The 16102-nt window shown below is 41.6% G+C and overlaps 1 protein-coding gene across 6 annotated transcripts; it reads right to left on the bottom strand.

Annotated features, from left to right (window-relative positions):
* Nucleotides 1-248: 248 nt before the first annotated feature.
* On the bottom strand, nt 249-15438 carry nup153 (nucleoporin 153). Of its 6 annotated transcripts, none has more exons than XM_046417719.1 (22): nt 15284-15438; nt 11364-11583; nt 10924-11199; nt 9957-10096; nt 9148-9276; nt 8776-8892; nt 8610-8654; nt 8377-8430; nt 7369-7509; nt 7201-7253; nt 6677-6812; nt 6197-6352; nt 6001-6099; nt 5829-5913; nt 5629-5730; nt 4880-5542; nt 4564-4740; nt 3299-4237; nt 2537-2971; nt 2219-2437; nt 1912-2095; nt 249-1740 (listed from the first exon to the last, which is right to left on the bottom strand). In XM_046417719.1, exons 1-22 carry the CDS (start codon nt 15410-15412, stop codon nt 1653-1655), a joined length of 4587 nt encoding a protein of 1528 aa, XP_046273675.1. In that variant the 5' UTR covers nt 15413-15438; the 3' UTR covers nt 249-1652. The 6 variants fall into 6 exon arrangements, with proteins under 6 accessions (XP_046273675.1, XP_046273678.1, XP_046273673.1 ...); XM_046417722.1 differs by having other exon boundaries at nt 2537-2968; XM_046417717.1 differs by having other exon boundaries at nt 11364-11586; nt 15284-15436.
* Nucleotides 15439-16102: the final 664 nt, after the last annotated feature.

Raw genomic sequence — 16102 nt, 5'->3', positions numbered from 1 at the left:
AACAAAAGTTTTTGTAAATTAGAACCTTCATGGTGGGATTTATTGCAGGGTCCTTAAGTCTTTAACTTAAACAACAAAAATCTTCATTTTTCACACATGCTAAAGCCTAATCAGAAGTTGACAAAAATTTTGATGACTATAAACTTGAATTTTGATAAGGGTCCATTCAATTAGACTATGTACAATATGTGCCAACTCCTCTTACATTGTGGGTTCTGCATGAAAAGATCCACAATAGAAAGCATCAATTCTTTTTGTAGTTTTATTGATGGTAATTACCCATGGTTTTTAATTTTATCACTCATCCAGTAATAATCATGGCTTTAAAATTAAACTGACTTCCTTATCATCCAAAGTCACCCTTGTCCATTTAAACACGCAATAGAAAAATATATACTTAATACTTTGTACAATACTGGTTTTGGTCCAAACAAAAGTGGATCAGAAAAGCCAATATACCTTTAGTCATTAAAGGCTCTCCAATTTGCATTTAAGCTCCTTTTAAATGGATTCGGGCAACTTTGAATATAGGAATTTACATAATAAATTCTAAAGACAAAAATGCTGAATGCAGAGTTGGTAACACAAAAATTCAACTTCACAGATTAAAAAAAAAAAAAAAAAAAATCACTATTTACAGTTTTTTATAATAATATTCAAAGGCCAATTAAGAGAGAGATAAAGAGGGAGAGGCAGAGAGAGGTAAAGGGAAGAGTATATGGTTTCAAGAGGAGAGAGGGAAGAATAAGAGTGAGAGAGAGACAGCAGGGCACAAAAAGCAGAGTAGCGGAGCGAACCAGAGAGGTCAAAGAATCAAACATGTAACAGTTTGGAAACTATGCATTTACAAAGTCCTAAAGGAGATGAACAAGGGCGTCAGCCTCCAGCCCGGTCCATCCTCCACAGTGCATGGATACGTTTTCCCCTCTCCCAAACCCGCCCTCCTTCCTTCCTCCCCTTGTTTTTGTTTTAAACATTCATTTGCTTGCTCACCTGAGGCAGCACCAGCTAGCGGCCCAGGCGTTCAGTTTTCATACGCACAATGACACGCGACCTCAGCATGTACAAAGAACCCAAACACACCTCAAGTCTGTACAAGAGGGGAGGGGGAAAAAAACAAAACAAAACAAAAACGCTGCATTCATCACAAAGATTACACGCTCAACGCTGTACATACAGCACACTGCACTGACACCACGGCTACATCTCCAACAGCACCTTCGTTCCCGTAAAAGGAACAGCCTAAATAGTTTTTAGGATAACCACTGGAGATTTGCCGCACAGCTCTCACTACCTCTCTGCATATCACAGCTCATAACCCAGTCACCCATACTAATTAATAAGATTTTGTGTACACTCGCAACTCTTCAGATTTGCAGTTTTTGCCATTGTAATTTTATTACAAAAAGTCATGCCTAAAGTCTAGTAGACATCTGCCGCTGTTGAAAATATAGATATGACTGTGTTGCTTGTTTTTTGTCATGTTGAGCAGGGATCCTTGCTTGATTGTTGTTTTGTAAGTCAGTGAAATTGTTCAGTCAGTTATTTTCATTTTCATGGGGAAGTCCTGTGGGATGGTCTCACACATTAACAGCTCCAGTCTACATGTGAAAACATCAGAATAATCAGCCCAGCCAACAGTCCACATTGCTCTACTTTCTTCGTCGCACTGCTGTCTTGATCTTGCGCCCAGCGATTGTTTGCTGTCCAGCAGGTGAGGCCGCGAAGGATTTTGTTGACCTGCAGGAGGAAATGACGCCATTATTATTCCATTATTCTAACTGTCACAACAAACACCACAAACAGAAACGGCTGTCAAAGATGCACAGACCTGATTATTAATTCACTGATAATCATTAGGTGATATTCACGAATACTGGAATGCAGTTTAATTAACAAAGTGCAACATACCCAATATTGAATGAGGGGGGTTGTGCAAAGTTGAATCCACCTCCAGTTGCTCCTGACTGGGGTGTGATGGAGGGATTAGCAGAAGGGGCAGGAGATGCTGTTGGTCCTGCTCCAAAAGTGAACACACCCGAGGCGTTGTTTGTGGCTCCGAATGCACTGACTCCTCCAAACTGAAAGCCTCCACCTGATGAATATAACACAAGTCTGAACTCCACTGGAATTTCACCCTCTTACAATAGGCGTAACTTCATATTGTGAGGATCATCAGCCTGAAAGGAAACGTTATGACACCATTACAGTTAGCTACCTGGTGCAGAATTTGTAGTAGCTCCAAATACAGGGGTGGAGTTGGCCTGCTGTCCAAAGACAGGAGTGGCGCTAGGATTCCCACCAAAGGCCGGGGTCTGGGAAGGCGTGGTTGTGAAAGAAGGTCCAAAAGATGAGCCGAATGAAGGGGTCTGGTTGGCTCCAAATCCAGCAGAGGGGGCCGAGCTGAATGCAAACGGTGGGGGAGCTACAGATGGAGCTGTTAATGAAAATGAAAAAAATTGAAGATATCAATACATGGAAGGTTATCTCTCAAGCCTAAAAAAGACTATGTTCAAGGCCATGAGCAAATACAGACCTGATGAAGATGAAGCAGCAGGTGGTGCTGCTGCTCCAAAACTGAAGGATGGAGCAGCAGCAGGGGTAGCAGCACTGGCAGAAGCACCAAAGATGAAGGGCTGAGCTGGGGTAGGAGCTGAAGTCGAGTTCAGAGGAGCTGCCGATGGGGCAGGTGGCTGGCTGTCCTGACTCGGGCCGAACATGAAGGCTGCTTTAGCTGAAGGAGCGTCGTTGGTGGTTGCGGCAGACTGACCGAAAATGAAAGCGCTGGGAGCTGCAGGAGCTGGAGCCTGAGTAGAGCTGCTGCTGCTGCTGCTGCTGCTGGTGGCGGTGGTGGTGGTGCCAAACAAGCTTGGGGTCGGGGTGGAGGATGATGAGGTGGTGGAGTTGGTGGCATTGGTGGGATTACTCGCCATAAAAGAAAATGCTGGTTTTGAAGCAGCAGAAGAATCTGCTGGGGGAAATAAATAATTGATTAGGATGTGTAGTGCTGTGGTTAAAGGAGCAACCCTTCAATTTTACACAAGAAAACCAGATGACAAATTACAGAGAATACTACTTTGCCTACTATAACATCTTCTCTGTGTAAATGGCAGCTTTTTACACACAGGAAATATTACTGATGATGCTATCAATGTTCTTTGGCTCCAAATACAAATTTCTAACAGCTACAAGGAATGCAGGATCTAAAGAATCTCAGCAAAAGAAATTTCACAGTAAAATCACCAACAGAACGCATAGCAGTCAAATAATTCCAATAATATCAATGTCCTCCTCTCACCTGTAGCACTTTGCCCAAAGGTAAAAGAGGGCTTCGCTTCCGCAGCAGATGCTTCACTTTTGTCTGCTGGCTTTCCAAAAGTGAACACGGGTGGAGGTTGTTCTGTTGGAGCACTGGGTTTGCCGAAGGTAAAGCCTCCTGAAGTGGCCGGTGCAGCATCTCCATCTTTACTAGTAGCACCAAAGAGAAAGGCAGACGGAGCTGAAGATGCAGCAGCTTCCTTCTTTTCCTCTGGCTTCCCAAAGGTAAACGTGGGAGGAGCTGGCTCTTTGTCTGCCTGTAAGGATCCAAACGTAGATCCCCCTTGTGGTGTTGTGGTTGCCAAACTTGTCTCGCCCAATTTCCCAAATACAGACCCAGTGGTAGTGGTCGTGGTGGTGTTTATTGGTGTGGTGTCATTTGAGGATACCACACTGTCAACTTTCTCTTGAGAGGAAGCAGGAGGAGTGAAACTAACAAAAGAAGAGATGGAGATGGAGGTGGGGTTGTCTGATACTTTCTCTTCAGGTTCTGACAGTCCAAAGGTGAAGCCGCCCTTAGAAGTGTTACTTTCTGTTTTGGCCGATCCAGTTCCAAACATTATACCACCGCTGGCACTGAACGTAAACCCAGAATCTGTGTCACGCTGGCCTGACTTTTTGTCATCACCGGAGGAAGTTCCAAATTTAAAGCCCTCAGTCGAGCTGCCGAATTTGAACCCCGAAGAGGCAGTAGTGTCTTTAGAGGTGGTTTCTGCTGAGGAGCTTCCAAATGGCACTCCAAATTTGAATCCACCTGACGATGAAGAGGAGGACTCTGATGATGAGCCTCCAAACTTGAAACCTCCAGATCCTGAACCTGAGGTACTGTCTGATGTGCCAAACTTAAAGCCTCCAGAAGAAGATGCAGAAGAACCAAATGTAGAGAAGCCTGAAGTCCCACCAGCTGATGAACCAAAAGCTGAAGAGAAACAAAGGACAACAAAAAACAAAACAAAACAAACAAACAAACAAAAAAAAAACAGACAAAAAGTGTGGATTAGGTGCAACTTATATATATTTCAAAATATATATAAATAATAAATAATAATATATATAAATAATATATACACACACACAAGCCCAAACCCTAACATTTTGATAAAAGATTTTACTTTATTACACACTCCATCATTGCTTAATCAATTTTTATTTATACAAAAATATTATAATTAATAATACAACATTTGAAGTCATTTATTTTTGACATGCTGTTGCAAAAACCTAAAGGCAGCTTATTCTTGTTACCTTTGGGCTCCACCTTAGCTCCAGGTTTGGCTGCCTGACAGGCAACACACTGCACATCAGCAGCCTTATTCTGTAGAAGACAGACATCACAATCCCAGGCACCCTCTGGCTTCTTGAAGGCGTCTCCCAACCCAAACACAGGGGCACTGCTGGCTGAAGAGGCTCCTGCTGATGCCCCTGTTGTGAGGATGAGGAAAAGAAGATGCTTCACTAAACTCACAATTGTCTTGACATACCGTTTAGTCAGTGAAACAAAACAGATTCAGCACATGGAGATCATCAAAAACCAACAGCACCGTGGTCGTGTTATTATTACCTGGTTTAGCGCTCGAGCAGGCCACACATTTTGTGTCCTCTGCCTTATTTTGTACCATACATGTATCACACTCCCACGCACCCTCAGGTTTTTTGAACTTGTCTCCAAATCCGATGAACCCAGTAGAAATAGGGGCTGTGGGGGTGGATACAGTCTTAACAGCTGAGAAGGCAGAAGGAAGAGTCAGTGAGGGTTTGAGTCCTGTGCCAGGTTTGGCCGTTTCGCAGGCCACACACTTTACTGCATCGGGTTTGTTTAGAACAAGACACGTATCACAGTCCCAAGTTCCTGCAGGTTTAGAGAACATTGTGCCAAAACCAGTTGTAGTTGTAGTGGTGGAGGTGGTGTTCGTGCTGCTGCTGCTCTCTAGCCCAACTGAGGTGACTGTTGAAGATTTACTGTCCATAGACTTGGATGAGGTGGAATTGGGCTGCGGTGCCATACAGCAAACACACTTGGCGTCTGACAGCTTGTTCGGCACCAGGCAGACATCACAGGTCCATCCCGGTGGGGTTTTGAACATATTACCAAACTCTGTTGAAGAAGACAGGGAGGATGTGGTTGTGGTGGAGGTGGAGGATGAAGGGGCAGAGGACTGTGAGGAGGTCTGCTGCAGAGTGTTGCCTGGGCCTGGGGAAGCCTGAGCAACTGGAGAGGCAAAGCCTTGAAAGAAAAAGGAAAGGATTAAAAAATGTGAACATCCATGTAAACAAAAGACTGCAGATGTGTCATGAGTTATTGATTCTAACCAGGTGCTTTGAGAAGATCCAGCACACTGCCCTGCTTCAGGGTCTTGGCTGGTTTGAAAGGGCCTTCAAAATCTTCTGTACTTTTGCTTGTCACTGGCTTTGCTGTAGAAAACATGCAAATACAAAGATCAAACATGAATTCCAGTGTTATCAGGAAAGGCAAAGAATCAGCATCGTGTCAATTGTAAGAAGATGCTTACCTGCTGCTGCTATGGGAGTGGCTGGTTTCCCATTTGACATGGAAGGACCCAACTTTGCTACAGGTGCACTAAATGTGAATCCATCCTACAAGCAGGAAAATCAATGTTACTGCTGGATATAGTAGTCTATCAAATCAATCAGTAATAATCAACAGGCAAAAGGTTGACTTACAGATGGGGAAAAGGAAGGTGGACTAGCAGCAGTTGCTTTGACAATAGGAGAGGAAAATGTAAAAGGTACACAGGGAGGTGTTGAGGCCATTTGTGGCTCCTGGAAAAAATGTATATCAAAAAATTCATAAATGACATTGTTAATCTCTAGAATTAGTAGTAGCAGTGAAGTGGAATGAAACCATTTTAAAACAGACCTTATTTGTGACTGTTTCCTTCATGGGAGTCACATGTGTGGCATTGGGGGTGGTGATGGTGGTGAGAGGTGGAAGAGGGGAGGTAAAGCTGAAGGTGGGCAAAGCGGACGTGCTGATGGGAAGTGAAATGGTCGGAAGGTCCAGTACCTCAGCCACCTAAAATGAGAAGACAAGCTTCAGGTCACAATATATTTTATATTTAAGAAATGCAAACCATTAAATGCTTCTACCATTTCTGAAATGGCGTATTTCAACCTGAAGGTGTTGATCTGGATTTATGACTTTTTTCTCAAATAGGCCTGAGAATAAGTTTGAAACGTCCCTCGTATAAAGTACCTATTTCTTACCACTGTCATACAAAACAGTCTGTGTAGAATCTAGAGTTATGATATACATTATAAAGACATAATGATGTCCTTGTAATGCACAACATTTCTGAATACAGACCTCTGAAACTTATTTTTTATGAAAAGCTCTCACCTCTTCCTCTTCAGTGCGTTTAGATGAAGGTCGTGCAGTTGTCCTTTCTCTCTTCATCTTGCCTCCTCCAGAGCTCACACCACTGGCTGCAGGTGTGCTGGACAGAGGATATGCTGGGCCACTGGAACCCATTGTGCTGGTAGTGGAGGAGTGGACAGCAAAAGGTACAGTATAAGCAAAACAAACTAAACAACATACAGAAAGCAGTTGGTGAATGATAATAAATAGAAATATTTAGGTTATATTGACTTGCTTTGGAAGAGGTTGCTTCGAATTATTTATATAAAAGAAAAAAGCCAAATGGAAAAGCTTCTCCTGTAATATCCTTCAAAGATCACTTCAGAGAGAATTCAATGGTGACACCTAGGGAAGGTCAATATTTAATTTCGGAAACATTCCTTGTTTCCCTTGGAAACGATAACATGAAAAAAACCCAACAAGCATTCAGTATTTTCTTACAGATGTTATCATTTATAATGAATGTTCATCTAATCCAGCTGGTGCCTGATCAGTCGATGGTTTACCTTTGAGATGGACCTGGGGTTGCTTCAGGTAGTTGCGGTGATTGTCTTGTGGGCTAAGGGAATAAAACAATTATAAATTTAGCATCACGTTTGTATGTAGCTCTATTTGACTGCATTTATTATAGAGGAACAATGTCGTAATGAGATATAACATTAAGTGTTTCTGACCGTCTCTCTTGGAGTCCTGTCCAGAGGTCGGTTCACTCCTCCTGGAGTCAAAGTAGGTCTGAAGGACACAGAGCGGTTTCCTGACACTGATGCTGCAGCAGGAACCACCAGCTTCTGCACAGGTGGGAGGCTGGAATCCATCTGAAAGGTTGTAAAATATACACACAAGAATCAGGCAGAGCTTACATCTTCACGCTACTGAATTCAACAGGTGTAAGAATACTATTTGAAAACACATGAAAGGGTCATATCTTTGCAGGCCACGTTTGTTGTACATCCTATCAGGCTGCAGCCACACAGAGTTCAAAGGCAGGACAAACACTTCTTCTAGGAATTTGTTGAGAATAATAACTGATGAAAAAACTAAAAACTTGTTTTTAACTTTCCATTTTGGGACTATTCACAGTATTAGCTTACTGTAGATACACTGGTGTCACAGTATATGCTGGTGGGCCAATTAGTGGGCTTTCTTGCTTTGGAACTAAAAGGGTCAGTGCACTACTGTGGGGGTTTAAGAAGCAGCTGCTGCAGCTGGAAATGCCTGACAGTTAGTAATGAGGACAAGTTCAGGCCAATTTATCAATGGACTACACTTCTCTCTCTCTCTCTCTCGTGCAAACACACACACTCAGAGTCAACAGCTGTTTCCTAGCCAAGGAGGTTCATGTTAACTGGTATGAAGGAGGCCAACAAGCAGTCAGATAAGAAGTGACAGAAAGACAAACCACAACAAGTGCTGCTGAGTTTGTACAATGATATCACTGTTTATATCAATAAGCCTTGTGCTAACCTACAAACTTTGTCAGCATATGGCATCTCAAAGCCATACAGGCATATACAGCATTAAGTTATCATATAACTCAGAACTTTTAAAGAATTTCCCTTCGGGGATAAAATAAAGGAATTCTGAATAAAACAAATCTTAGTCTGAATAACTACAAAAAGATCTTGTGACAAACCAGGGATGAGAGGACATCATCACACATTTCAAAATCACTCAGCACTTACCCGCTTCTTTTTCGACTGGAAATGTGAAACATCTAGATTTGTGCCATCCATTGACTGCAAAGAAAAAAACTTGTGTGAGAAAACATACTTTTAGAATAATATTTCCATGTTTTTTTCCATTTTTGGAGTATGATCACATACAGTGCTGTAATGTAAAATATCTCACCTCAAACATGTGCCATATATACACACACACACACACACAAATAAACACACATAATAAAAGCTCTTACTGTTGACGCAGGGGACGAGGCAGCCGCTGGAATTCTCCTTGCATCCTGTGAAGAAAAAAAACCAAATCAAAACAAAAAACAGGAACATTATTCACAAGTCCAAGTGACATAACACTTTGAAATGAAAGTTTTGGGAGGAGAGAATAGTGTACAAGGGTGTACTCACAGCCAGGGGACTCGACATGCGTTCCAAGGACTGCAGGATACGTCTGGCTGTGGCGCTGGTCACCCCACAGGGCTGAGCACCAGCAGGCTTGGCCTTGATCTGTCTTCTCACTGGGGCCTGCAGATCAGATGAGTAAATTTAATGTCCAATTGAATTAATAACATTCACATTTCAGTCGCATTCAGGCTATGATGACAGGATCAGGAATGAACTACTTTGGAATTCTACTCTCGCATCCAAGAACACATAATACACGTGCAGACTGACTAGAACTGCTGTGTTAAACCTCGTGTGCTTGTTCGAGTTTGTATATAATTTGCTTCTTGGTGAGTCAGTCCCAGTTTCTAGCCTATATGGTTCTCACTAACTGACCTGGTACGGTGTTCCAGGACGGCTACGAGCACTCCTGACTGCAGCTGCCCCACCATATGTGGTTTTCCCAGGGTAGAAAGGTGAATCTCCAAGTTGGCTGGAGTTGAGGACTGTGTTGTTGAATGTTGACTGGAAGACAAGTTAAACAAAATTACATTACAGTTCCAAATGTGTTTATTGTTGAAAACTGCTGCTCGTGATATTTCATGTTGAGAACACTTGACACAACAAGCTATGGCTTGTACTGTCACTCTCAAGCTTCTTTTTATCATTTTAACACTTAACTCACCTGGCAGAAGTCTCAATCAGATGGAACACCAAAGCAGACTACGGTAGTTATGAATTTGATACACTGAGTTGTGAGGTCTGGTATGCTGCCATGGACATGAAAAGTAAATGTAGAGCTTGCTGACCACAAGCTTAAGATGCTGGCTGACTGTGAGCAGAGGGATAGTAACAATGATTTCCCTTATTATACTTGTTCATAAATAATAATAATAAAAATCCTTGAGATATTAATTATTCAAGTCAAAACATGAGGTACACACATTTATCTACATCAAAAAAAAAGCATTGATCAGTTTGAATGTGTGGTACACATGGCTTTGAAGAGTTGGCTGTACTGACCAAATTCCAGACACATTTTCATTTTAAGTGGGTCACTACTCCAATGGCACAGCCCTACATAGAAATGTGTCACACCAAAATGCCAGTGTATGCGGCACAGACCTATTCGTTTATCCCCCCGGTTAAATGCTGACAGACTCTTTGTCTTATTCACCGTGACTGCCACTCACATAGATACTCACATTGGAGGAAGTTCCAAACACAGACAGATTGAAAGCAGGCTTTTTCAGACTGGACTGGGCAGGCTGAGGCCCAGAGTTTGTTCTCTCTGTCTCTGGAGACCAAAGCTGGGGAAGTGATGCCGTTTTGGAAGTGGGGACATCTGTATAAGAGACAAAAGAGAGAGATATTTTCCAGTTTTAAGAGAGTGCCAATGTAAATATCAAACTCTGTCTAGTCTCTTCACTTCAAGCCTGGGCCAATCCATACATAAGAGAACTAAAGCTGCCTACACTAGTCTAGCCTCCATCTTGTTCAACAGTGCAAGATGCAGTGGTAACTAGATTTACCAATGATTTAAAAAATTAGCAATTTCTTTTGGCATTGTGGTTGACCTTACTCTCTAAGTATGTGCGGATGCTAAGGCTTAGACAATGCAAAGAAGGAAATGGGAAAAGTGTGTTGGTTTTTGCCATTTTTGTAGTTTGACACATTTAATTTGACAGCGTAATGAATAGTGCAGGGGTGACCAATCATGTGCCATGTACAGTCAACAGTTTGCAGATACTTATTCCAACCAATCACCTGAGTAGGTGATTTCCCGGTTATTTGAAGGTGTAGAGTATTGGATAATCTGCAGACTGTTGGCTCTAAGTAGCAACTGATTGCTCAGTACAGTGATTACAAAGCTTTATGAGGAAGTAGTATCTCATAATAAAATCTGTGTAAACTTTCCTTGTTGTGTTGTCAATGTACTAACCAGGTGTCTGAATATAGTTTTTGGATAAACGTGTGTATGTGGTCAGGCCATGCCCCACCCAGACAAAATCTATCTGTGTGATCCAGAAAACTTCACTCTGAAGTGCTAAACCTACTTCGTCCCCTTTCAAAATAAATGACTGAAAACATTAAATGGTCACTTGAGAGCACTAAACACTTACAAGGTGAGCCACAAACTACAATACTCATTACTGAACTCCCTACTTTTACCTTTGTCAGAGGCGCGGGAGGAGAAGCCGCTAGTGGTGGAGATGTTATCGTCTTCATGCTGTGAGAGGTTGTCCTTGATTTCTTTAACCAAAGAGAAGCCTGTGGAAAACGGTCCAGGGGCTGAGGAGGTGGAGGGTTGCGAGAAGAGGCTGCTGGAAGCGCCCATGGATGGTGCAGATGCATCCAGAGGGGGAAAGTGGAGGTGAGAGCGACTCAGAGGAGGTCGAGAAAGTACATATTCCTGAAAGTTCAGGGATGCTCGGCTGGTTGAGGGCTCTGTGCATGAGAGAACGAAGCCAGATGTGAGCATGGTGGTAAAGGTGACAATGCAAAGGAACTGGTTTGCAAACATCTTTTTAGAACTAAACAGATTCAAATTTCTCATACAAGGGACATAAAGTTATCTAGCTAATCTTAAAGAGACACACAGTGTGCCCCACCTGTGTTACTGGTGCTTGGCTCTGGGGAGTCACGTCCATCAAGGGGAGGAGGTCCCTCTTCACTGCCATTTGGAGGCGGCGGTGGCAGCTGGCAGTTCTGGTCTGTCCCCAGTACAGCTCCTTCTTCTTCAGGAGCATCTCCGTTCTTAAAATATTTCTGCAGCCAGGAGGGAACAATGTTCTTTACTGTGTCCGTCACCCGACTAATGAGGCCTGACTGCTGCTGATAAAAGTATGAGAGAAAGAGAAGAAGCCATGAAAAGAGGGATAAAATGTGTGAGTTGAAGAGACAAATGCATATAAACCAATCTTCGCAGGCCATTATTTGTAGCGTCCTCATTAGAAAATTCTTTTGACACTGAGCATTGGCTAGAACTCAGTGCATGTAAAACAACACTGCATATGTATGTAGCAGTTTTGAAAGATGAATCTCGCTGATTTATTGTTCAACTATGAAAACTAGGGAACACAAATAAGGTGCTGATGCTTCCATGTATGGTATTCAAACATATCATATCAACATAAATTTGTGGCAAAGCAATTGTGCATTATTTGTGGTTAAGTCCTTTTCAAATAACGTGAAACAGTCATACTCTTGGGATTTACAAAATACGGCAATCACTGCTAAATTTTATTATTTGAATCAGCAGCACAGTTCCACTTGCAATGAGAAGCCATTCGTCCTCCCCAGTGCAAAGGAAAACACAAGCTCAGTATGACAGAAACTGGGTCAGGCCCTGTGTTTGTTTCTGTCAAACTGGGAGCAAGTGCTGCTGGTCTGCACTGTACTGTGGTCTAGTGTTGTTCCAGTTGATGAGAATTAGGGGTAGATTCTTGTAAACGCTTTGCAATTCTTTACTGAAGATTACGTCTTGATGCAGAAAAGTCAATAATTATAACTTTAAAAGCCAATGTCTAAGCTTATGATCACCTGTAAGAATTTTGCATGACGAAGCTGTATGTTCCTTACAGCTGAATCAACTGAATGGTGAAACATAAGAGGCATCAACATGCAGGTCTAAGCTAGACAGCTCTCCACCTGCTTCTCAACTGGCTATGTAATGGCACACACTCTGCAAAAACATTTTTGCAGTTGAGGAAACTCAAGCTGTTGCAAAGTAACCTTTTGTGATCTACTGACTCTTCTTTTTGTTTTTGTCTTTAACAGCTATTGTCTCAACTGACTGGTAAAATATTATAACTCGTGGCTGAGTGGACCACCTCATCTCTCATACACTGCATTGCATTGTACTGTTGACCTGAGTTGATTTAAATATGGCAAATAAAGTTGAATTGAATTGAGACTGTTATATCTTCAATACATTACTTGAATCATCTGTCCTTAGTGTGGTGAATTCTAAAAAATATGGCAGTTATATCACACGTGATACCATGTAACCTATATTTTTAATGAAGGAACTTAAAATCTAATTGCCTGTTGTCCAATGACCTATTAATCTTTACAAATCAAGAAATAGTAGTAGTGGTAGTCTGACAATACCAAAGCCTTCAATGAAAAAAAATAAAATTGTTTTAAATTAAAAGTGGTTCTTTTTCCTGGTTTAAACATGCCATTTTTTTTTTAACGTATGTTAAATTAAACCTTTAGCTCTTGGAAAAGGCTGAGAAAAAGCAGGTGCATCACTTAATGGCGCATGCTATCTAACCTGCGGTAGCTTTCAACTACTGATAAGAGTCATATGTGTCTCTTGCTTATCTATGAAATACACATGTAGGCCACTCCGCACTTTAACCCATGTGTAAATACACACCACTTTAACCAGTAATGGGCAAGCGCCATAACCACCACACTGCAAGTTTGCTACATAAGCTACTGTTGCAAGGATTTTAAGGCGTCGCATTTCTGCCGTGGACAGGGTCACGTCACTGTGTGACCCATGGTTGGCTGCCACAGCTCTATTTGGAAGCTATGATGAACTGAACGAGTTATGTTGATTTAATATGCCAAAACTTGAGTAGATCAGTGCATTTAGCTTTTCAAGAGGTGAGGACATTGATGAGAAAGACTTTTATAATTTTTATAATTTGCAAGCAATATCGTAAGTTGTGAGATGAATCAAGACAGCAATGGCGCAAACGTCATCTGTCTTTTCAGACCCTTCTGCTCTTAACCAGCAATGTTGCGCAAACCAAACTACTGAAGGAAATCTGAGACAGTCTTTGAAAGAGAGCTGTGTACAAGATGTGGATGTATGTAGTCATTATTTTTGACTGACTTTGATCCACATACATTTGTATGGACTTCAAACACTTTGAAATTACATGCCATCAAATATATTAGCATTAAAAGATGTAATCATGACTTGACTTAGGTACTTTTCAACTCATATTTGTATTTATTTAAACTAAATACAAGTTAGTCAGTTATATTAATCTGTTGCCGGTATAAGTGCATTATACTATTCAATCTCTTAATTTCAACCCTCAAATATTCATTCAATTAATACCTAATAACTAAAAATGGTTGTTGGTGAAGTGAGATATGGAATCAAGAATGAGTGAATTTTGAAATAGAAATTATGCGTCTATAACATGTTCACGTGCTGACCTACAATAAACTACAAAGCCTGATTTACTGTAGGACACTATACACTTTTAATGAATGAGACTTGACAGAATTGACTTATTTTTGACTGAAAAAAGTACTGCTTGATATTTTTCATTTGACCTCCATGACAAGAAATCAACTGTGCCTCTATTTATTGATTCACTGATTTTATTTCCCAATCCAACGCAGTGAGTGAGAGGAAAGTGCTGCTTACAGTGTCGAGCGACCTGTTTGTAAGCAGCAAGTCGCTGAAATATGCTGGCCAACCTACCTATATTAGCTTAGATGACACTTTATTCAGTCAACTTAAAAAATGTTATATTAACTCAATGTAAATCATTAGTCCTGACCTCAATTATACTGTTCAGTTTTAGAGAGATGTTGATTTAACTTGCTCCGTCATTTATATCAATGAAACTATATATTTTGGTATAGGTCTAAAACATAACTGGTAAATTTGAAGTAGTGATATCTGTGTGTATAAATCACTATATATTCACTATATCTGTGTGATCCGGTGAGATAACACATTAGCAGGCTGACATTCATATAAACAAACTCAGACGTATAGTTCTCTAGAATATTTAAGGTCATGACTGACATTTACGTGTTGTCTATTGTTAACATTGCAAAGTGGTTTAAAAGCCAGTTTGGTTGCTGTCCAGGCGGCAAGAGAATCCACTAAGGCAACCATGTGGGTTTCCGATCAGCCAATGCTTCCTGCGCAATCCAACAGGCTGAGATTTAGCTAACGTCAGCTAGCCCAACATCCAAAAAGATTCCCGACAGGCCAGGAATACCGTTTTAAAATTAAACTACAGAAAAGTCAACTACCCACAGCTGTGCACAGATGCAATTTCAAACCACACGATCATGTCACTTCTACGGGCGGCGGTGTGATGCCTTCAAACTTCAGAAGAGAAGACAACAATGCGTTGCTCGCCAATGCTAACCCGCTAGTAAGCATTAGCTTTATCGGCTAGTACTTAGAATTCCACTTCCTTGCTTTCCGCTAACCAGCTAACAGCCTAGAACTTACCAATAGAACTAAGGGCGGTTATCTCAGTGTGTCATGTGTGTACCTGCGCTTTACCACATACTGTTTAATTAGTCTAAACGTCGCTCCAATTTGACCTGTCAAGTCCGTCTAATTTTGCTAACCTATAAGCCAGCTTGCTAGTTCTCTAGCATTTCGTGGACATGCTAGCAGCGCGTGGAGGCCACGAGCGCTAACGGCAGGCCAAAAAATGTCTCCAACAAAACAATAACAAGAGCTAAGAGACACTGGCACTGCAGTCTACGTAACACCCTCGACACGGGCTTTTAACCTTAAAACTTTCACTCAATTTACCTGTTTACTCTTGGCGTAAGGTTTAGAGGCGATATGATATCTCCTGCTTCTAATTTTCCCTCCACCCGTCGCCGCCATGGCTCTTTCGTCTGAGTGTCTATCGGTGTTTCGGCGCCGGATAGCTGTCATCCAGGATAGCGGCCACTCACAATGGAATCATGGGAAATGTAGTAGCTGAGCATAACAAAGAAGAAGGTTTGACAGGACCTAAGGTCCTAACATGGGGTTATTTTTGTGTCCCGTGACTTAAAACTTGTTTATATTATGACTGGAATATACATATATATGTACATACATTAATCAATGAATCCTCAATGAATCCTCTCTCACTGATCAGTAAAAATGTCATCCAAGATTCAAGATTCAAGATTCAAGAGTCTTTATTGTCATTATGCAAGCATAACGAAATTTTGTGCAGATTCTCAGCTTCAAAACACACTTATAAATAGGAAAATAAAAAATTGCACACCTTAGAAGAAAATATAAAAATATAAAATACAAAGTACAAAATGCAGAATACAGAGTGAGGTAGATAAAACAAAGTGCACTAGTGCCAGACTATGTGTATGAGTGTTTCACTGTAGGGGGGTTATTGCTTTAACAGCTCTGGGGAAGAAGCTGTCCCTGAGTCTGTTGGTGCTGGTTTTAATGTTCCTGTACCGCTTTCCTGATGGAAGCGGTACAAACAGTTTGTTGCCCGGGTGGGTGGGGTCTGTGGCAATGCGTCTTGCCTTCTTCTGGACTCGGGCAGTGTAAACTGAGTCCAGATCTGGTAGACTGCAGCCCACAATCCCCTGTGCTGTCCTCACCACCCGGGCT

The sequence above is a fragment of the Scatophagus argus genome, chromosome 17, assembly GCF_020382885.2.
Source record: "Scatophagus argus isolate fScaArg1 chromosome 17, fScaArg1.pri, whole genome shotgun sequence".
Taxonomy (NCBI): domain Eukaryota; kingdom Metazoa; phylum Chordata; class Actinopteri; family Scatophagidae; genus Scatophagus; species Scatophagus argus.
This window is presented reverse-complemented; position numbering and strand designations above follow the sequence as displayed.

What these genes read in the sequence shown, in the direction of transcription:
- nup153 (XM_046417717.1), bottom strand. Translation starts at nt 15,412, where the DNA reads ATGACAGCTATCCGGCGCCGAAACACCGATAGACACTCAGACGAAAGA. An exon ending in CTCCCGCGCCTCTGACAAAG is followed by an intron (nt 10,097 to 10,923) that starts GTAAAAGTAGGG and finishes TCTCTTATACAG; the next exon opens with ATGTCCCCACTTCCAAAACG. An exon ending in CACTCCCATAGCAGCAGCAG is followed by an intron (nt 5,731 to 5,828) that starts GTAAGCATCTTC and finishes TGTTTTCTACAG; the next exon opens with CAAAGCCAGTGACAAGCAAA.